A 23752-nucleotide genomic window follows, 5' to 3' on the forward strand; every position below is an offset into this window, starting at 1 on the left:
GCAAGACACTCTAGTCCACTCAGCTGGCAAAATTGAGTAGTACCTGTATTTGAAAGGGCCAGACTTGTCACACTCTGTCATGCTGAATCTCCTTGAGAACTACATTAGGGGTACACATGCCTGTGGATTGCTCAGCCACTTGCACATTAATTTCACAAGCAAGCTGTTTCATTGATCGTATCAGCTGGGACCCTTCGTTGTTGTAACTGATGGAGTGCTCCTTATATATGTGTATATATATATATATATATACACACATATAATGGTGATGATGAATCTCCTATATTTCATAATCAATGTTTTTAATTTTAAATAATGTAGCTTATCTCAGGTTAAAGTGTCAACAAGATATTTGTGTGTATGTGTGTGATTTAATTGCTAGATTAGATGGATGTAATGAATAAAACATGATTATTCAGTTTATTGTAGTAAACAACTTCTGTTAAATCAAGTCACAAATCTAATAGCCATTCTTTGATACATTGCAGTTGGCAGCAACAAAATTCCATTAGGAAAAACTCTTAACTGGAATCAATTATTGTTGAATAAATGTAGTACACTTAGTTTTTTTTTCTGGTTTAGATTAGAAGAAAAATAACCTTTGAGTCTTAGACTTGTTTAATTTTCTTTTAGTGACATCTACCTAGTTTTATTGTGACCTGGCAAGAAGAACAAATGGCCTACACCAGCCCTTCAACACTAATGTAGTTGATGTGGTTTATGCTCATCTTCAACATGTGTAAGCCAACATCTGCTGGGAAAATATGAACTGGGAGGAAATTCCAGAGAATTGTCATTTTGGCAAGAAGGGATTGGGTGAAGGAGTTAGTGAGAACATGTGTCTCATATATATATATATATATATATATATATATATATATATATAATATATATATATATAGATTCAGATGAATATGGTACTTAAGTTAAAGGCACCAGAATTTGGTATGGTATTATCCATATAAATCAAATGGGGTGATTATAATCAAAATAAGCAACAAGGATATCCTTGTTGCTTATTTTGATTATATATATATTTATATTTATATATATATATATATATATATAGGGAGAATTCACAAAAAAACAAAAGACGACAGGTGTTGTAGACAACAAACAGATGTATTAGTATAACGCTCGGGAATTGAAAAAGTCTTTAACATTTCGAGCCTATGCTCTTTCACAAAAAAGAACACAGAAAGAAACAAGGAGAGAAAAAAATGTGTGTAGTGGCTAGCGATCTATCATGGCGAAAAATATATATATAAGTAAAAATCATGACCATCCATACATACAGGCATGTTCTTTATGGCCATGACCCCCCCCCACTCCCTCTCTCAGCTGAGAGGCCCTTGTCTTGTGGACTCACAGGTGCTGGTGCCATGTAAACACACCCAATACACTCTGTAAAGTGGTTGACATTGGGAAGGGCATCCAGCCATAGAAACCATGCCAACACAGACAGTTGGAGACGTGAGTGCTCTTTGGTTAGCCAGCTCCTGTCAAACCATCCAATGCATGCCAGCATCTTAGAAAATGGACGTTAGATGATGATGATATATCTACATTTCCCACTTTAAATAGGCAAGAGGAAGGGGTTTCTGCTCTCATGATTCTCACTTGCACTCCCAGGCCGATGAGATTGATGTTTAGCTTAACCAGCTGTAAGTCAACTATGGTTAGGAGAGGAATTCCAGTGGGTTGATAATCTGGGTAGGAAGAGCTGGGAATAGTGATTAGTTCAGTGAAGGAGGCGAAGGACAGAATAGGCGATGTGAAGAGTGAAGACAAGTATGTCAGATAAACGTTGGGGGTGTATGTAGTGTGCAAAGTAATTAGTTCTGAGGGTTAGAGGTAATGGTAGAAATGGTCATATAAAATACTGAGAGAGGAGACAGCATATGTTAGTGAATACCTTCTTGCCAATCAATCGATTAGCTTTCTTCAAGTTGCACTGTCTTGGATGTTCATGAGGATCACTATCCCAACTTGGGAACTAATATTTGATTCTGGGTCGCATTTCAGTTTTCTGGAGACATTTTATATTATTGCTGCAAATAAACATACATGTGGTTATTTGACTGGGAACTACGGCTATTTGGAGTTATTTGTGGAGTGTGTGTGTGTAAGAGAGAAAGTGGGAGAGCAATTACTTTGAGGTAAGACAGAGGGTGACTATTGTCCTGAAGGGGAGAGAACTGCTTCTGGGTTTCTTTTTCTTTTCAATTGTGTGAAAACTAGTTAGAAAACCTCAGTTGTAATTCTTTAATATGAGTGGTGAGTGGTATAGATCCCCAATATTTTTGTAGACTAATCCAACTCATCGTGTATGCTGCATTCTTTAACTTTTATTTAATTATTTTCTCTATTTCATTTCAATCCTCCCAACAAAATATAATCACAATTCAGAAGTTCCTACTCATTCTCTTTCTTCTCCTCACTTTTCCTTTCTCACTTTCCTTCTCTCTCTCCCTCTCTCCCTGCCTTCCTCTCTCCCTGCCTTCATATTACCTTCATTTTTTTTTTCTTTTCATAATAGGAACAGTATTTTGCTATATTGTCCAGGAAAGTGTGCTAGTAAATGTAGCTTTGAACTATTCAAACCAAAAGCTTTAAATTATCATTATTATTATTATTATTATTATTATTATTATTATTATTATCATCATCATCATTAGGGCATTGAGCTGGCAGAATCATTAGTATACCAGGCAAAATGCTTAGTGTCACTATGTTCTGAGTTCGAATTCTGCTAAGGTTGACTTTGCCTTTCATCCTTTCAGGGTTGATAAATTAAGTACCAGTGAAACAGTGGGGGTCGGTGTACTCGTCTGGTCCCCTCTCTCAAAATTCCCGGCCTTGTGCCTTTAATAGAAAGGATCATTATTATTATTATTACTAAGGCAGCAAGCTAGCAGAATTGTTAGCACACCGAGCAAAATGCTTAGTGGTATTTCATACATCTGTACATTGTGAGTTCAAATTCCACCGAGGTCAGCTTTGCCTTTCATCCTTTCGGGATGAACTTGCTGGGTTTGTGCCATAATTTGAAATCATTATATTACTATTATTATTATTATTATTGAGTTGGCAGAAATGATAGCACACTGAACAAAATTCTCAAAGTGAATTATTCAAACCTCAAAGAATTCCTTTCAGCACATGGCTATGATGCTCCCCCACTACTTCTGCTCATGATCAGAGATGCACATATCGTCAGCCACTAAGGGATGTGCTCAACTGGTTACGGTCAAACAACTGACAAGCAAATCTGTGGTATTGAGCAGAATATTTGCTGTAGCCCATCTTTTGTACCAAGACAAAACAATGTACATGATAACACTTCCTATCAGTTAAGCTCAGAAGCCATGAGAGCCACTACCTGGTACTGCATCAGGGTATTATTATTATTATTATTATCATCATCATCATCATCATCACCACCATCACCATCATCATCATCATCATGATGCTATAACTGGAGATTCTTTATCTGGAGGACTACAGCATTTATGTGTTCACATATTTTGTATATTCTGTATACTTTTACCTCATTTCACTCTCACCTTCCCCTTTTCTTCACCTCTTGTTTAAACCCTCATACGAATTGTAAACTATCCTTGTAATGTCCCTCTCATCTGACGTCCCTGTGGCAAATACAGAAAAATATCATTATGATTATTAAGGTGGTGAGTGGCAGAATTGTTAGCACATTGGACACAGTGCTTAGCAGCATTTCTTCTGGTTCTTTACATTCTAAGTTCAAATTCTGCCAAGATCAACTTAACCTTTCAGCCTTCCAGGGTTGATGAAATAAAATACCAGTCAAGTAATTGGGTCAATTGTAATTGACCAACCTGCTACCCCACCCCACCTATCTCTCGTTAATATTTGAAACCATTAATTATTATTATTATTATTAAGGTTACATATCAGTGAATTGGCAGAACTGGTAGAGCATCAAACAAGTTGCTTCACTGTAGATTTATTTTTATCTTTCTATGTTCTGAGTTTAATTTCCATCCTGGATGGACTTCACCTATCAGTCTTCTAATGTTGATCACATAAATATTTGTTAGGTCATGAGCTGGTAGAATCATTAGCAAGCCAGACAAAATGTTTAGCAGCATTTTGTCTGCCTTTACATTCTGAGTTCAAATTCTGCCAAGATCAACTTTACCTTTCTTTCTTTTGGGGCTGATAAAATAAGTATCAATCGGGTACTGGGGTCGATATAATCATCTAGCACCTTTTCCCCAAAAATTTCAAGCCTTCTACTTATAGGAAAAAGATTTATTATTATTATTATATTATTATTATTATTATTATTATTATCATTGAGTAGGAGAGCTGCACTTGCCATCAGAGTGATGCTGGGATACAAATAAACAAAGCCCAGTATACCCATGATGACTACCTATCTGATAATGTTGCACTAGGCACATGCATCACAACAATGTGTGTGTAACATGGTGACCTCATATCAAAGTAGTGCATGACTTTGCAGGTGGGGCCCATTTAGAATTTTTTTCAGGTCGAGTAGCCCATCCCACTCGAAAGGTCCCTGAATAAGAGTTGTCTAAGGATGATGAATGAAACACCCATGTTTCCTGGGGTGAATTATTCAAACCCCAAAGAATCCCTCTCAACACATGGCTACAATGCTCCCCCACTACTTCAGCTTGTGATCAGAGATGCACATATTGTCATCCACCAAGGGACATGCTCAGCTGCTTATGGCCAAGCAGCTGACAAGCAAATCTGTCATCTATTTAATTTACAAATCTTTATTTTCTCTGTAATTTCTTATTTCATTTTCTTTATCAAGTCATTAGTTGTGTTATCTAATAAACTCAAAACGTTTTCCACTTACAGTTACAATCTTAATAAAATTACTAACACTATATTTATAATACTAACATTTTATTAACAGCTTATACATGATTCTTACATTTTCCACTCTCTTATTCAAGTCACTTTAATATGCAGGCATAAATGATTCTCTTGATAAACCAAAGCTTTAGCAGGGGACATCATTTTGAAGAATTCTTTTTTTTAATCTTGGTTTGTATAACTCTATCAAATCCGAAGTTCTAGACTTTTTTCATACGTTCCTTTTACAGTCCCCCCCGCTTTTTTTTGTTGATAGTTCATAATACTGGAAAATGTAGTTTTACAAATACATTCTATACAGAATTAACTTCTTAATATTCTTAATGCTGACTACTGATGTGAAATTAGTGTAGCAGATTTTTAGTTTCATTACCTCTAATGATTGTAGATGAAACAAACTAGGAGCAAGGTTTTGCAGTACCAGTTTATAGTTCCTGAATTTATATCTACTTCAGGTATTTCATTGTTGGATAGGACACTATTCAACATGCCTCATTCATGTAGCTTTGGGGAATAGAGCCCCTATCATTTAGAACAGTTATGGGCAGACTGTATCCCATGGAGGCTTTCTGAATGGCACACCTAGCGAAAAATTACCTGATGCAGCACACTTCTTGAAAGAGGTTGTCTATGCCTGTGTCTTTGATAAATTATTTCTTATCAAGAAGGAAATGTATCTCTGGTTGATGAAAATTTACAGTAATATCCCTTTATTAATTTTTAGTTAAGGATTAATGAATTTATTCATTTTGATTAAAGATTACTTTTAATGAGGAAGTAAATTTTGAAGATTTTAGTTTTAGATGTGTTATAATTTAAAATTAAAACATTTTCTTTCATAAATTTAGCGATAATTTTGTAGCAAAATTCACTTTCTACAGTTGATTTCTATACTAAACTCTAAACCTAGCTGGAGTTTAGAGGCTTTCAGTGAGGGATTTTGCTTGATTCTTTGATCATGAAGGGAGAAGGGGTAGGGGAGGGAAGCACAGGGCCTTAAACTAAAAATGAAAGAGATGTAATATTGTCAATCTTCTCACAGCCCCTTCTGTTCCATACCTTTGGCACATCCATTATAACATTTTATCTTACACTCACTGATAACTTGTATTCATAATTCCACTCCTCAACACACACACACACACACTGTCTTTTCTGTATGGCATGGCATTTTATTTGCCATTGAATTCATTCAGTTGCTATATTCATCACTATCAACTTTCATTCTCCTACCACCACCACTACCGTTTCCTTCATGATTTTACTTTAGTATCTCATTATTTAAATCTCTTCGTTATATTTCTATGAGAATGCTTCATATTTGCTGAACAAATAGAATTTTGTCTTATTTTCCATTGCATACTTTCAAAACGGAGTTTTTTAATCATTAACACCAACATTTATTTATGTTTTCCTCATAAACTACACATCATATCAAGATATAATATTTTCTAAACTGAATGTTACTTTTCTATTTCTATAGGAAGTAATGACAGTACAATTCTTTATGATTAGAAATAATTAGTAAACCCCACACACACACACCAAAAACACCTTATTTTCTGTAAAAGTCTTTGAAATTATCCCTATGATTTTTCTCTCAGAATACTAGAGCAAAAAATTCCAATAGGACAAGCTACACACATATGTACACATGCACACACACAATGATGTCCCATAATCCTTCAGGTCACTGAGAATCCATTGTAGAGTCTGATTTTTGTGTATTTAGAACAAGATAACATGGAAGGGGTTATTGGGGGTGGGAGTTCTCAAACTACATTATCTAATAAGTCCTTCCTTATTTTTTAAAGACAGTTGTAAGCATAATATGAGAGAGTTTTGGCTGCTATTTCAAGCATGAAGGGACTTCTTTGTTGCCTCTCATTTTTCTGTATTTGTGTCTATTCAAATAGTTTTTTAGATTTTAAACAGAACTTTAAGAAGCTAATGAAAAAAATATAAACTACTGACTTATTCATAGAGATATAAGTAAGTTATATTTAGAACAGGTGGCATATGTTAGAAATGTTGTAAAATCACTGTTTTATTGCTAAGGGGTCATTGTCTAAATTGTTTTTAGTTAAATTAACTCGCTTTTTTTCTTAGTTTACATTACTTTTTTTTCCACTTCACTTTATCATAGCTCATAAAAAGATAATGTTTGAGAGGCCATATTTTAAGTCATAAATTTTGACCAGAACAGATCTGAAACATTCTCATTTGGCATACCACACATTATTTAATTTAACAAGAATGAAGCATACAACAAGGTGAACTTAACTGCTAATAACCGTCTCATGTCTAGTTTGTTTAATTGCAAATTATCGTACTTGCTTTTTGCCTTCATAAATACTAATTAGATTTGCTTTAATGCAAGGGTTCCCAACCGGTGTCCACGTGACCCCCCCCCCCCAGGGTTCACAAAAGCTTTAAGGGAGTCCACAAGTGAAAAATTGTAATTTGTGGGTCCATATATAAATTTTGTTTTCTAGGAGAGGTACTTGTATTTATTGAAATTTTCAACATTTGTATTTGGAATTTATGTTATGAATATAACGAAATTGTTTCATTGTTAGTTTTTACTAACCTACAAACAGATATTTTATTTCAAAAATTTGCATGTGCATATATGGGGTTCACACATGATAAGATAGCTCTCAGGGGGTCCACAAGTAAAATAAGGTTGGGAACCTCTGCTTTAAAGCATAGAATATCTACTGACATTAGTACATTTAGTATCCCTGATATTTTTCATTTATCCATTTGCTTAAAAAAAAAATCATTGAGTCTTTAATACAAAATTACTTTTGTAAAAGCAACATCATCATCAGTTGCTTTGGTTAATTACTTCTTTTTTTGTAAATGCAAGAAAATTGCTTGTTGCTATTTTAAAATTTATTTTCAAATTTGCTTGTATTATTTTTTTAAATTGCATCAAATGACTTATGTTGGTTGTATTAAACTTTTTATATATTTTTGATAACTTTTCTTTTTAACTCTCATAAATATTCTCATTTAAGCTGGAATAATCTTATGTAAGTTATAATTAACAATAATTTTTTTTTCAACCAGTTATATTTATTTTCCTTTTTAGATTCACTTTTTAAGCAGGTGATTTTGTTAAAACTCTCCCTTCCCTGGGAGGACCACATCGAGGAGGCAAATGAGAATAAAAGGAGGAAGGATGCAGAGTTGATGGAACTATGCCAAAGTAATGGGTAGCAAGCAAAGTGTGACCCCCATTGAGATAAGATCTAGAGGGTTCACAGGCCAGTCCCTCTGCAGAGTTTATAACATGCTGGGCATGGTCTCCTGGGTAAGGGTGTCTGATGTTGAAAGACCCAAATCACCTAATGACCCTAGGAAACATCACTGATGATGTACTGAGGTGCATTACTGGATGATGTATGGTAAAGCAGTATTGTCGGCTGCGGGGTCATTCCGAAAAGCTCTACCTGCGACGATTTCATCTCAATCGAAGGAGAGGAGCTTTCTCCGTCCAGGTTGCGGATCCGTGGAACAAGCTGCCAGACGAGATGGTGAAGATGCCGACGACCGCTTTGTTCAAAGCCTCCCTGGACCTCAAGTGGCCTGAACTCTTTACATGAACACCACCCTGTACTTAACTCCATGTCCCCCTACATGGCCTTGCTATTTGCTTTTGAGCCAAATTAACTAACTAACATAATATAACTCAAACATTTGATTTAACTGTAAAAGAATCTATGAGTATGTAAGAATATTTTTTAAGGATCTGCTTTTTATTTGAAGAGACCAGGATGGGGCCTATCTGTGAGATATAACTAAACCATACCACATGCAATGACATTGTTACCTTATTATATGACTATGTAAGGTGGCAAGTTGGCAAAACTGTTAGTATGCTGGGCAAAATGTTTTATGGCATTTCGTCCATCTGTACCTTCTGAATTCAAATTCCACTGGGGTCAACTTCGCCTTTTATGGTCATTAAAATAGGTACATATTTGAGTTGATGTAATTGCTTATCTTTTCCCTAATTACTGGCTCTGTGCCAAAATTTAAAAATATTTATTTTTATTATGAATTATATAATTATTATTATTATTATTATCACTTCAAATTCTGCCGGGGCCAACTTAGTCTTTCATCCTTTTGGGGTTGATTAGATAAGTACCAGTTATGCATTGGGATCAATGTAATCAACTTAATCCCTTCTCCCAAATTTGAGGCCTTCTGCTTCCAGTAGAAAGGATTATTATTATCATCACTGTCTCATTTCAAAGACAATATAATGAGGGCATGTTAAGAACTGGAATTGATTTAATCGACTTCATTTTATGATAAAGTTTGTCACAATGTAACAATGCTAGAAATTATTACTGTTGAAGGAGGCAAGCTGGCAGGGTCATTAGGATGCTGGGCAAGATGCTTAGTGGCATTTCATCCATCTTTACATTCTGAGTTTAAATTCCACCCAGAGTCGACTTTGCCTTTCATCTTTTGGGGTCGATAAAATAAGTACCAGTGGAACACTGAGGTGAATGTCATCGACTCATCCCCTACCCCAAAACTGTTGCCCTTGTGGCAAAATTTGAAACCATTATCATCATCATCATCATCATCATTATTGTTACGGTAGCGAACTGGCAAAATCGTTAACATGCTTAGCAGTATTTCATCTGGCTTTACATTCTGAGTTCAAATTCCACCAAGGTCAGCTATGCCTCTCATCTTTTCAGGGTTGATAAAATGAGCACCACTTATACACTGGGGTCGATGTAATTGACTATCCCCCTCCCCCAAATTTCAAGCTTTATGCCTATAGTAAAAAGGATTATTATTATTATTAGGGTGGTGAGCTGGCAGAATCATTAGCACACCAGGTGAAAGACTTAGTGGCATTCTGAGTTCAATTTCCACAGGGTTTGGCTTTGCCTTTTATCCTTTCAGAATCAATAAAATAAAGTACCAGTTGAGTATTGGGATTGATGTAATGACTAGCTCACAACTTCCAAATTGCTAGCCTTGTGCAAAAATTTGAAACCATTATTATTAGTAGTAGTATTATTAAGACAACTAGCTGACAGGACCGTTGGTAGACCAGGCAAAATGCTTAGTGGCATTTCATTCAGCTTTACATTCTGAGTTCAAATACTGCTGGGGTTGACCTTTTTCTTTCATCCTTTTGGGGTCAAGAAAATAAGTATCAGTTGAGGGGTCGATTTAATTAACTGGGACCCTCCCCCAAAATTTGAAACCATTATTATTATTATTATGAAGGTGGTGAGCTGGCAGAAATGTTAGCATGCTGAGCAAAATACTTAACAGTATTTCGCATGTCCGCTATATTCTAAGTTAAAATTCCGCTGAGGTCGACTTTGCCTTTCATCCTTTCGGGGTTGATAAATTAAGTACCAGGTGCGTACTGGGGTCGATCAGCTTGACTAGCCCCCTTCCCCAAAATTTCAGGTCTTGTACCTATAGTAGAAAGGATTATTATTATTATTATTATTATTATTGAAATAATGATAAACGATGATGATGATGATGACGTTAAACGAACAGTATCAGACAAAATACCTTGTGGTATTTAGTTACTGTTCTTTGCAATGTGAGTGCAAGTCCCAGCAAGGTCTACCTTGTTTTTCATCCTTCCGAGCTTGACAGTACTAAAACTGATATCCTTGTTTGTGTTCCTCCTCCTCACAAATTTTCTGGCCTTTGCCTGTACGAGAAATTAGGGCAAAGAGTAGGCAAAATATGTGTAGATGCATAGGCTAGTGCTTAAAGTTTTGGGCTGATGATAATAAGGTCTTGGTTTCAATTCCCAAAGTGTACAACATATTGAGTTATTGAGCAAAACACTTAATTTCTTATAGCCCCTGCCCACTCAGTTGGAAACAAGTACCAGCAACAGCAATGGACTGGCGTCTTGTTCAGTGAGAAGTTTTGTATTCTCTGTCATTATAGCCACAGAAACCAGGGAAAGCTCCAGGCTAATGAACCTGCATATAGACAAACCTAAGATCCGTAGATTGGTTGAATAGGTAGTGTCAAATAAAATACCTTGAACTTGAATCATGCTAGCTTCTAGTTTGCCTTTCATCTTGCTAGGGTCAATAAAGTGAATACCTGTGATTTACTGGGGTTGATATTGACAATAATTGCTCCAGAGTTTTGTGGCCATGTAATCAATGTTAGAACCCTATTTCAATAAATGCTATTTATCTTCTTCCAGTTGAGTCAGATTGACACTTGTGTGAAAGACTACCTTGAAGCCTGGCCAGTGATTGCTATGGACTATTTATGTCGGTGTATAGATGTTTTACATGACAGCATCCATCACTTGATTTATTGTGTAAGTTCTCATTCATAACAAAAACGTGGTGCTTCCCACTCTGGGTGTGTCATAAAATTGTCTGAGGTCAGAATATTTTATCTCTAATTTTTCACATTTGCAAATGATAACACTAATTACATATTTTGATAGTGCATGATTGCTCTTGTACATAAACCTAAATATATTCTATCCTTCAGTTATATGAGATTTAACCCTTTTGATACCACCCCACCTATGATACAAACTTTCTGTTTTAAAGTGGTCTAAATTAAAACCTTCCATCAAAATTCCATATTAATTTATGTTCCAAAGGTGGTGACCTGGGAGAATTGTTAGCATACCAGACAAAATGCTTAGTGGTATTTCGTCTGTCTTTACATTCTGAATTAAAATTCCCTTGAGGTCACCTTTGCCTTTCAACCTTTCAGGGTTGATAAAATAAGTACCAGTTGAGCACTGGGGTTGATACAATCGATTTAACCCCTCCTCCAAAATTCCAGGATTTGTTCCAAACACCAGTTTAATGACTAAGTTTTCATTACTTTCAAAATTGGAAGAAATGCTGTTTATTTTAACTAAATATGGTAACAATGGTTTAAAAGGGTTAATTTTAAAAAAAAAGTAGATTAATAATGTGTTGTCTTGATTTTAATGAAACAAAATGAAACAAAATATGTCATTGCTCTATATTTAAGAGATGAGGAATTATGTACATTATTTACATTTGACGGATATTTGTCCTCATCTTGCTTGTTGTTAACACGTTTCGGCTGATATACTCTCCAAGCCTTCATCAGGTGTCTTGGAGAAATTTCGAACCTGGATTCTCATTCCTAAGGTATTTTTCCAATGTTATTATTATTATTATAATAATTATTATTGTTATTGTTCAGGTCACTGTTTGGAATCGAACTTGGAATCTTGGGGTTAAGAGCGCGGGCTACTAACCCCAAGATTCCGAGTTCGGTACCAGGAAGTGACCTGAATACTAACATCGAAAAATACCTTAAGAATGAGAACCCAGGTTCGAAATTTCCCCAAGACACCTGAAGAAGGCTGGAGGGTATATCAGCTGAAGCATTGTGTTAACAACAAACAAGATGAGGACAAATATCCATCGAATGTAAATATGTAAATAATGTAAAATATGTCATTATTCTTTAAAAGGCTGGGAAGCACAACTCTAAAATAATGCAAAACTGTAAATGTACTTACTTTTAGAAATTGAAATTAATTACATGCATTTTGTTTTATAAATTTTCTCAGTATTTTTTCCAGTTAAGAAGCTGTTCAAATTGAAGAGATTGCATCAGTTATCAAATGGTGCTTTTAGAGATAGAATTACATTAATCCTGTTTAATTTGTTGTTACTATTCTTGTTTAGCTCTGAGTCAACTCTTATTAAAAGACTAGTTCTTATGAAAGGCTAGTCTGGCAGGGCATTAAATAGATGGACAGGATGTTAGAGTATCAAATGAAATGCTCTGCAACAATATTTTAGGATTGGTACAGTTCCTTATTATTGTTGTAGCTGTTCAGCCTTGGTCAGTTCTTAGCTGGCAATACACTCATGTGGCTGCAGTGCAATGAAAAAACCAGCTAAAGAGTAAAGGCATGGATATAATTGAAGGCCTGGCTATGTGGTTTACACCACATGGTTTTGGGTTCAGTCCCACTGCTTGCCACTTTGGACAAATGTCTTCTATTGTAGTCTTGAGTGGATTTGGTAGACCAAACTGTGTATGAGCCTATCATATATACATATATATATAAAACCAGATGCACAATATCCTATCTCTGTGGGACAGATGCAGGATGGGTCAAAACGATTGTCATAATGAATAAAGATTCAAACTAAATCTATCTTCCATTTCCTTTTTCAACTATATATATATATATATTCTTTTATACATTTCAGGCCTAAGGCTGTGGCCATTTTGGGGCACTGCCTCTGTGTGTGTGTGTGTACTAGCTGGCCTTGTGCCATCAAAAATGATGGCTAATGGTAGTATTTTATATATAAATAAGGTACATAATAATCACAGGTGCAAACATTCACATACTTCCCTTGTACACATGCACACATACACACATATACTCAGAGTTGAAATGCTGTTTGATTTTTCTTTTCAGTGTTGAATGTCCACCATTCCACTTCCATTACACACACACACACATAACTCCCTTTTATATATACACACATATACTCACGCAAAGTTGAAATGCTATTTGACTTTTCTTTTCGCCATCAAACTTCCATCATGCCACTAAGTTTGCCATCACCCCTTCCTTCGTTAATTATCTATCACCCTTTCCTTTCTCATTCATATGTTGTGACTGAGAAAAACAGAAGATACATGATGTGCTCTTTGCCACTTCCTCTCTCTCATTGCTATTACTTTCTCTCAGTTGGGGCTATTACTCTCACTACTTCTCCTTCACTGAATTACTATTTTCTTCCTCTCCCTTCGCCATTCATTCCTACTGCGTGATTTTGGACAAATATATATATATATATATATAAACACATATAAACACTATGCTCATTATTATATTAGGAGATTGTTTAAAACAGTTTGATTCAGTGCCAGATGGCTTAAAGTTTCATAGGCTTCTTAGAGAAACCTAGCTTAGTTGTGTGTGTGTGTGTGTATCCCTCACCACTGTCTGACAACTGGTGTTGCTTTGTTTATGTCCTTATAACCTAGTGGGCAAAAGTGACTGCTAGAATAAATGTCAGGCTTAAATAGATAAACGACAAACACACATTAAACATATAATCCGTGAGTTCTATTAGAATGTTATCGTATTTCTTTTATTCAATGCACAATAGTTACGATGCAGGCATATCATGTTTTGTAGGCATTACTTGGAATACAGCTGGAAATCAATGGAGGTTCTGAACAACTGAGGAAAGATATACAAAAGTAAGCAACGTCAACTAATATTTTATTATTATTATTATCAAAAGAGGTAGTATGGTGGACACAGGCACTTTCCTCTTTGGCCAAGCCCTCAGGAAGTTGGGGGTGGAGAGGGAAGTGTTGCCCTGTAGCAAGTTTGTTGAAAATGTGGGTGAGTGTTGGAAGAATGACCAGTGTAAAAGGACCAATTCTGAGCGTACACCTGTAAAAATAAAAAGGAAAAGGGCTCTTGCCCTGTTGTTCAGGCACCTGTGGCTTTTGTGGGTTTTTCCACGAGGTCCTTAAAGCGCCTCCCTTATTGGAAGTTTTAATTTGTTTAATTTTTAGTTGTTATTTATATTGTTTTCACATTGTAAAACCCATTCTATCGTCCTGTTTTTGTCTTTTATATTGTTGTATGTCTTTTAATGTAATTTTATGTGAGCCCTTGTGGCCAATAAAAGAATGAATTATTATTATTATTATCATTATTAAGAAGGTGATGAACTGACAGAATTGTTAATATGTTGAGCACAATGCTTAGCAGCATTTTGTCTGTTTTTATGTTCTGAGTTCAAATTCCACCAAGGCTGACTTTGCCTGTCATCTTTTTTGGGTCAATAAAGTAAGTACCAACTCATCACTGGGGTCGATGTAAATGACTATCTCACTGCCCCAAAATTACTGGCTTGGTGCCAAAATTTGAAACCATTATCATTATTATTATTATTTAAGGCAGCAAGCTGACAGAGTCATTAGCATGCCAGGCAAAAAATGCTTAGCGGCATTTCATCCATCAACGTGTTCTGAGTTCAAATTCCGCCGAGGTCGGCTTTGCCTTTCATCCTTTTGGAGTCAATAAATTAAGTACCAGTGAAACACTGGGGTTGATGTAATTGATTAGTCCCCTCCCCCAAAATTGCAGGCCTTGTAACCATATAGAAAGGATTATTATCATTATTAAAATGGTGAGCTAGCAGAGTTGTTAGCTTAAAGGCATTTTATTTGTCTTTACAATCTGAGTTCAAATTCCACTGAGGTTAACTTTGCCTTTCATCCTTTCAGGGTCAATAAAATAAGTACTAGTTGTGCACAGAAGTCAGTATAATAGACTAGCCCCTCCCTAAAAATTTCAAGCCTATAGCAGAAAGAATTATTATTATTATTATTATTAAGGCAATGAGCTAATAAACTCATTACTGCCTCAGAAAAAATGCTTAGTGGCATTTCTTCTGGCTCAAGGAACACCTGAGCACTGGGGGTCAATGTAATTGATTCTCTTCTCCCATTGAAATTGCTAGCCTTGACCAAAATTAGAAAGAACAATCATTATTATTATTCATTGAGTTGGCTGAATTGTTGGTGTGCCTGATAAAATGCCTTGTAATATTTTGTTACAGCTTTTTACTGTTCTGAGTTCAAATCTAACTGAAATCAGCTTTGCTTTTCACCCTTTTGGCATTGATAACACGAAATACCAGTCAAATAAAATTGAGGTTGATTTAACCCTTTAGCATTCAGATTACTTTGTCAAATTAATGTTTATTTATTCAAATCATTTTGAATTAATTCTGCGTTATCTCATAGCTTTGAGATTTCAGTTATGTAATTATATATTTTTGGAATAACATTGCAGGGTAGGTGTGAGAGGCCAGTTTGAGCATAATGCTGATAGTATATTTGGGCTGGGTATGGCCAGTTTCAATGCTAAAGGATTAATCAACTAATCCCTCTTCACAACCCACAAATTACTAGAAAATTAATTATATTTTTATGTACTTACTAGCTGACCACGTGCCATCAATAATGACGGCTAATTGTAGTATTTTATATATAAATTAGACTTACTACCCAGCCTTGCCTGGTAAAGTATTCACGGAATTGTTTGCCATTTTGTAGAATGGGAATTCACGGTAGTTATGCATGTATATATATTTAACCTAATTTCTGGACTTATTTAATTGGAACTATCCAAACAATTTACATGAGTAGAAGCTTCTTAACAATTTTTATCTTGAAAATCATCTGTTACTTTTGTTTTAAAGTGAAAGGGAGGAGAAAGTGAAAGTTGTATGAACGTGTGTATGAAATACGTGTGTGTGTGAGAGAGAAAGAGAGAGAGAGTATGCCACATACACATACATGAGAACACAGATGTTCACTCACTCACATACACATACTCTCTTTCTCACACACATGCATACGTACATACAAAAAAGATGTACGCATATGTATTGATGTACGTATGTATACATGACAACACACCCCTTCACTCACACTCTCTTTCCCTCTCTGTCTTCCTCTCTCTCTTTCACTCAAGTCCATTTCATATACACATACATCTTTCACTTTCTCTTCTCTTTCACTTTAAAACAAATGTAAATAAACAAAAAATTTTTACATAAATTAACAAACTTTGGATAATGAAATCACTTTCAGTTCAAAATATTTTTAAACAATTAAGATATTGTGTACATCAAAAAGTCAACGTTTTTTTTTCTTAGAGAGTGCGAGGACAATGTATGTGTATATGTTACAGATAGCAAACATGTGTTTGTGTTGATTGACATGCCATAACATTCATTATATGTGTGTGTATTCTCTATGTGTGTTGATGTCATGGAAGCCATGTATTTTTTCATCAAGAAATAGCAAAAATTGTGTTTAATCATTTAAATAGAGGTCCAAATGTCACAAAAATTTGTACTGCACTGCCGAAGGTAAGTATGAAAATAAATATGTAAAAAGGAATAAGATAAAATATACTATTTCTGAGATATTTCAGTTACACACAAACATACCTACAGTTTTAGTATTATCAAGATAAGGTACATAATAATCAAACATACAAACATTCACATACTTCCCTTGTACACACACATATACACATATACTCACACAGAGTTGAAACACTGATTTTTTTTCATCCCTTCCTTCTTTATTCATCCATCACGCCTTCCTTTCTCTCATTGCTATTACTTTCTCTCACTCAGGGCTATTACTCTCACTACTTCTCCTTCACTGAGTGACTATTTTCTGTCCTCTTCCATGTCCGGCATGACTCTGGATATATATATATATATATGTTAATAAAATAGAACATATGCATATATATAAACATATATGTACGTACCTACCTCTACATGTACATATACACGCATATATGTGTACAGGACACCAAAAAGACATCGAACACATAGAGAGACGAAACACATAGACACAAACCAAGGAACAAGACAAGCAAAAAAAGAGAGAGATACAGGACAATAAGCACAACGAAATGCACACACACATATATATATATATATATATATATATATATATATATATACACAAATATATAAAAACACTATGCTCATTATTATATTGGGAGATTCTTTTATTCTTTTACTGGATAAATACTAAGCTTTGTATAGAAAGTTAATACTACAAAAGTAGTAGTTGTTGTTCAGCCTTGGTCAACCCTGATCAAATAGACTTCTGATCAAAGACATTCTAGGCATGACCATCCCGTCTTTTATTCCAAATTTAACTTTTTTGCTATCAACTCACCTGAGACCAGCCCTGGTTTTCAGATCCACACTTCTTGTTTTGAAGTGATCTAAATTAAAACTTATTGTCAAAATTTTGTGTTAATTTATGTTCCAAACACCAGCATAATGATGACAGCCATTTTACGAAATTCTTTGCTATTTTCACAATTAATTGAAACTAAATCAGTGTTTTTCAACAGGAATATGGTAACAAAAGAGTTACTGTTTCTAATACAGTATTTTCCTATTGCCCTTTCTTTTCCTAGTCAATAGAATATGATTTGAGAGAGATTCAGCTGCCATTTCCACCAGGTCAAATGCTAAAGACCACTTAAATGTTCTTTAATTGGTTAAAAAGCGAGATCACTATAACCCCTTGGTTACCATATTTCGAAAATAATAAAGCGTTTAGTAAAATAAATTTATCATTATTAACCTGGTGTTTAAAACAAAAATTTATGTTAAATTTTGATGGAATATTTAAATTTAGATCACTATAAAACTGATTATTTGTATTATAGAACAGGGATGGTTTCATCAGACAAGTTGTTATTAAATGAGCTGGAAATTAACAACTAAGCAGGGATCTTTTTTATGATGTAGTACTAATGTAGAAGCAAAGGATTAAAGCCTACCGAAGACTGTTAGGAAATTGCAAAAAATTGGGAGATTCTATATATGGATAAGAAATGTAAACAATTGGCTCTAAGATAAAACCCTTTTCTTTGTTTTACAGCTTTATTAGGAGTTGTACACTTGATGGTATCAGTAACCTTCATAGTAGCTGTAATATGTCTTCCAGTGGAGACAGCTGGCAGACTTTGGATGTTCAACCAGTTTTGCATACAGGTACATCCACTGCTAACTACCCAGCCAAAGGGGAAAAAGAAAGCAGTAAGACAATCTGTCTGACTATTGATCAAGGAAAAAGTTTCAAATTTGAACCAGATGGTAAGTTTTGGTAAACAGTTTTTCATTTCACTGTGAGAGCAGCTTTTTAAAGGATCCCTATTGTTGTTTGACCATGATTAAGCAGGTTTATTGATGAAAGATATTCCAGCTGTGACCATCCCATCTTTTGTTAAGACATAGTGTATTTATAAAAGCACATTATCCAATATGCCTTGCCTTTTTTTTTTCTTGAGACCACAGATGAAATTTGAATATTTGGCTGCTTATCAAAGAAAATTTATAAAAGATTCATTTTGTAAAGGCGTAATATAGAGGTGTATGTTTAAGGATAAATTCTGTTTTAAAATCCAAATATCTTATATAATTTCATGTTATTTATGGCTTCATGGAGGCGATGACAAGTGATTGAGACCTTTTGCAATATGCTGTGCTTGAGAAGACTTGTCAAGCCAAGTGAAATCATAATCATGTAGTTGTAGCTGTTGCCAGTGTTGTGTAAATGGGCCAGTGGAACGTAAAAAGCACCCATTACACTCTCAGAGTGTTTGGCGTTAGGAAGGGCATCCAGCTGTAGAAAGCATGTCAAATCAGGCTGGAACCTGGTTCAGCCATTCAGCTTACCAGTTCCAGTCAAACTGTCTAACCCATGCCAGCATGGAAAGCAGATGTTAAAGGATGATGATGAGGAGGAGGAGGAGGAGGATGAATGATGATAGTCACTGCTAGAAGACATGATTTTTGAAAGCGTTGCAGAAAAAGTCCTCCATGAGTCATAATGTATTTGTCATACTAAAATTAGTAGACTTGTTATTGATCATTCTAAAATATATCCATCCAAACTATGCCAGAATGGAAAGCAGATATAAATGGTGATGATGATGTATATTCTATTACATTTTGACTAATAAAACAGTAAAAGAAAGAACAGATGCTATTTCATGGTTTCATTGGTTTATTTCTACATTGATCACTTACATCATTTATAAAGTCAATGGGGTAGCATTTATGCAATTACTCAGTCTACTAGAAATAACTATGAAATCTTCTTCAAATCACATTATCTTCATCATCATCATCATCATTTAACATTTGTTTTCCATGGGTTGGACACTCCTCTCTTAAAAATGGATTGACTCACTGGACAATATAGTCACTGATATACAAAACAAAAACCTGGTTACATCTGGAATATTTTTGATCATTGGACTGATTTAGAAATAAACAACAACAAAAGTTTATCATTTAAGTGCAGGAGTGGCTGTGTGGTAAGTAGCTTGCTTACCAACCACATGGTTCCGGGTTCATTCCCACTGCATGGCACCTTGTGCAAGTGTCTTCTACTATAGCCTTGGGCTGACCAAAGCCTTGTGAGTGGATTTAGTAGATGGAAACTGAAAGAAGCCTGTCATATATATGTATGTGTGTGTATATGTTTGTGTGTCTGTGTTTGTCCCCCCAACATCGCTTGACAACCAATGGTGGAGTGTTTGCGTCCCTGTAACTTAGTGGTTTGGCAAAAAAGATCAATAGAATAAGCACTAGGCTTACAAAGAATATGTCCTGGGATCGATTTGCTTGACTAAATGTGGTGCTCCAGCATGGCCACAGTCAAATGGCTGAAATATGTAAAAGAGTAAAAGAGTATTCATTCTGATGAAGCAGCTGCCTATTTTCATACATTTACCCCCATGCATACTTTAATTAATGTATCTAATACTCTGTTCTCTCAATTTTCAGAAAGCTGCAGGTTTTGTAAAGATTGGGCCGAGAAACTTATTAACAGTGACCGACACAATGCATTGTGTCTCAAAGTAACCATTGATTCATACAAGCTCCAGGTAGGAAGGAATTATTTTTCACTAGCTTAACCACTTTTGTCTAACATACAATTATATTTCATTTACAAACACAATATATAAAATAGACTAACCAATTCTATCTAAGATATGATTATTTCATTTTTAAACACAACGGCCTGCTTGCTCGCAGGATGGCCTTTGCTCACAGGACGGCCTGCTGTGCTTACCTTGGATCGTAGAGCAACCTGCTGTGCTTGAGGAGACCTATTGAGTCAAGTACATCAACATCAAAATAAAAATCAAATGGAAATTGTAGTTGTGATACCCGTGCCGGTGGCACGTAAAAAACACCATCTGAACGTGGCTGATACCAGTGCCGCCTTGACTGGCATCCATGCCGGTGGCACATAAAAGGCACCAACCGATTGTGGATGTTGCCAGCCTCCTTTGATCCCTGTGCCGGTGGCACGTAAAAAGCACCCTCTACACATGGAGTGGTTGGTGTTAGGAAGGGCATCCAGCTGTAGAAACACTGCCAGATCAGACTGGAGCCTGGTGCAGCCTCCTGGCTTCCCAGAACCCGGTCGAACCGTCCAACCCATGCCAGCATGGAAAACAGACGTTAAACGATGACGATGTTGATGATGATAAAATGCGAAACAGAGCTATACCCATTAATAAAGCTTTTTGATCTTGTTCTTGTTTCAACCATGGCTGCCTCTGCGTAATTGTGTTGTTGTTTACTTTGTAAAACAGTAAGGGGAGAGGGTTGCTAGCACATCACCCTCTACCCACATTTTTCCCATCCACATATTTACCATATGGAGCCCCAAACAAAATCCCATATAATAGATATAGATACAAATCTATCTAATTACTTGTCTCCTTCTAAAATCAGGCATAACTTAGCGATCGGTCGATTTACAACACCGCTCTTCGTCTTGCGTTTACAGTCAAACTATTTGTTTTGCTCGGGTCAAACCGTTTAGTTTGACCGAGTTTACTTGGTAGAGTGCATTTGTTAACTTGACAAGGTCAAGGGGAGCTCTGATTGGCTGTATGTAAATGAGTTCATTACTGGGGTCCAGAACTCTCGTGGGAAAAAAATTTCACTCCCAGTTATTGCTGAGTGAACTGGAGTAATGTGAAATGAAGTATTTTACTCAAAAATGCAACACACTGCTCTGTCCTGAAATCAATCCACGATTGATGATTGTAAGTGCAACACCTTAAGCATTAAGCTCCATGCTTATTTTCAGAATGACATTGTAGGTAGGTGTGAGAGACCAGACCTGAGCAGTTTGAACATAAAACAGGTAGATTATTTTGACCAGATATGACCAGTTTAAATGCTAATGGGTTAAGGAATGTAAGTTATTAGAAGCATGCTCTCAAAATCTTTAATCAGTAGTCTTTCACATAACATATTCTACTTTATATGTGTGTTGACTGAATTTAAAAAAATAAATGAATTCAAAATTTCTTTATTTTAACCAAACATGAAAATTAACAGCTTATGAAGATTTTAAGACACAAAGTCTACATGTCATTGCTTGAAACTTTACTGTTGGACTTTTATTTCTTTTACAGTGTATACAGGATATAAATACTTTAAATAGATTCCTAAAACTTGCCGAAAATGACCATTATGCTTTATATAGGTAAGAACTGATTGTTTCTATGTTTTACTCTTCTTTTAGCCTTGTAGACTTAATTTTTTTCACACAAATTATTTTGTCTTCTAAGTTAGTGTCATTGCTCGATAGATACTAGTTTAGTTTTCAGCAAATGCTTTGTGACTTCAATCCTTTTGTACCAATCTGAGATCACTTCTGATTTCATGATACAAAACTGACTGTTTTAAAGAGTTTGTGTTTAATTTAAAACCTTCCATTAAAATCCTATGCAACATTCTGTTCCAAGCATCATCTTAAATACTCGTTAGTTATTATAAATTTTTGAAATTTATTAAAAAGAATGAAAGGCTTAGCTAAGTCCTTTTTTTTTGTCCCCTAGTATGACTTTATTGAAATAGGAAGGAGATTGGCATAGGAGTGAGATTCAAAAGCAGAGCTCAAAGGAGCACAGTTAAATACCATAAGTAGACACAAACAAACAAACACACACACACATTGATGTGTATTTGTGCCTCCTTGTTCAGACATCACATGGTAATTGCACACAACTGTCACCATCACATAAATGGTATCCCTCATTTCTAATCTTCCACTAAAATTTACTTGGTTAAGGGGAATATTACTTTGGTTGGAAACAAGCGAGGGTTGGCAACAGGAAGAGCATCCAGCCATAGGAAATCTACTTCATTTCTGTGTGACCTATGCTAGTATCAGAAAGTGGATGTTAAAATGATGATGATATAGATAGATACATACATAAATATATATACATATAGAGTATATGTATGTATACATATATATACATATAAGAGTATATATATGTATATATAAATATATATATCTATATATATATATATATATACACACACACACACAGAGAAGGGTGGGGATCATTGAGTATAACTTAAATACTGTTTTATCATTATTACCTCTGTCTTAGCGAAGGCGGAGGTATTGTTTTCAGTTGTGTTTGTTTGTTTGTCTCTGGACAAGATATCTCAAGAACCACTAGATGGATTCGGATGAAACTTTCAGGGATGTTTGGCCTCATGATTGGCACAAACTGATTAGCTTTTCGGATCAATCCGATACCAGACAAGGATTCTGGATTATTTGTTATATTTACTTTACATGATTATGATCTTATGTTGACTTTCAAGTTTTTCTCCGATTACCTCCCTTGAAAGCACGCTCATAGATTCCACATAAGTTATGGCAGCGTTTCTGTTTCAAATTTTCGTTTCTCTATTATTAATTTTACTCACGTCTCTATCTTAGTAGAAACTGATGGATAAAGAAATCAAAATACATAAACAAATGGCAGCAAAACTGTTCGGAAATTAAATAACACTAACATATTCAGTAACAATAATAAATTTAATTTATCCTCGACAATTTTTAGTTTTACCAATTTTGAATACATCGCTCCTGTTTAATACCTCTTACCTTCTTGACAATTGCATCTCTAGCTCTGCCTTGAAGGAAACTTTACTTCTTGAACTCACGTTTTTGTATGTAATGATGTTGTTAAACCTCCCTTAACAGTACCGTATGCAGGTCCTTTCCATTTTCTTTCATGCATAGATAATGGTTGTAAAGACACTATCAGTGGATAGATTAGAAAAGGCCTTCATAGAGAAAACTGTCCCCATTCCCACTGCAGATGACACACACACACACACAGCCTGCACATCCACCTTCACATTCCATGACTACCATTGGGATTGATTAGGTACCAGACAAGGATACT

General features: G+C 35.3%; 1 protein-coding gene across 2 annotated transcripts in view; it reads left to right on the plus strand.

Annotated features, from left to right (window-relative positions):
* The window catches only part of LOC115212983 (protein Njmu-R1), a 45856-nt gene that overhangs the window by 17864 nt on the left and 4240 nt on the right, over nt 1-23752 (plus strand). For both annotated transcript variants that reach the window (XM_029781849.2, XM_029781850.2), the window contains 5 exons: nt 11117-11236; nt 14081-14145; nt 18391-18605; nt 20304-20404; nt 21956-22026. In XM_029781849.2, the coding sequence (XP_029637709.1) occupies nt 11117-11236; nt 14081-14145; nt 18391-18605; nt 20304-20404; nt 21956-22026 (572 nt within the window). The remainder of the gene's footprint in view (nt 1-11116; nt 11237-14080; nt 14146-18390; nt 18606-20303; nt 20405-21955; nt 22027-23752) is intronic.

The sequence above is a fragment of the Octopus sinensis genome, linkage group LG6, assembly GCF_006345805.1.
Source record: "Octopus sinensis linkage group LG6, ASM634580v1, whole genome shotgun sequence".
NCBI lineage: Eukaryota > Metazoa > Mollusca > Cephalopoda > Octopoda > Octopodidae > Octopus > Octopus sinensis.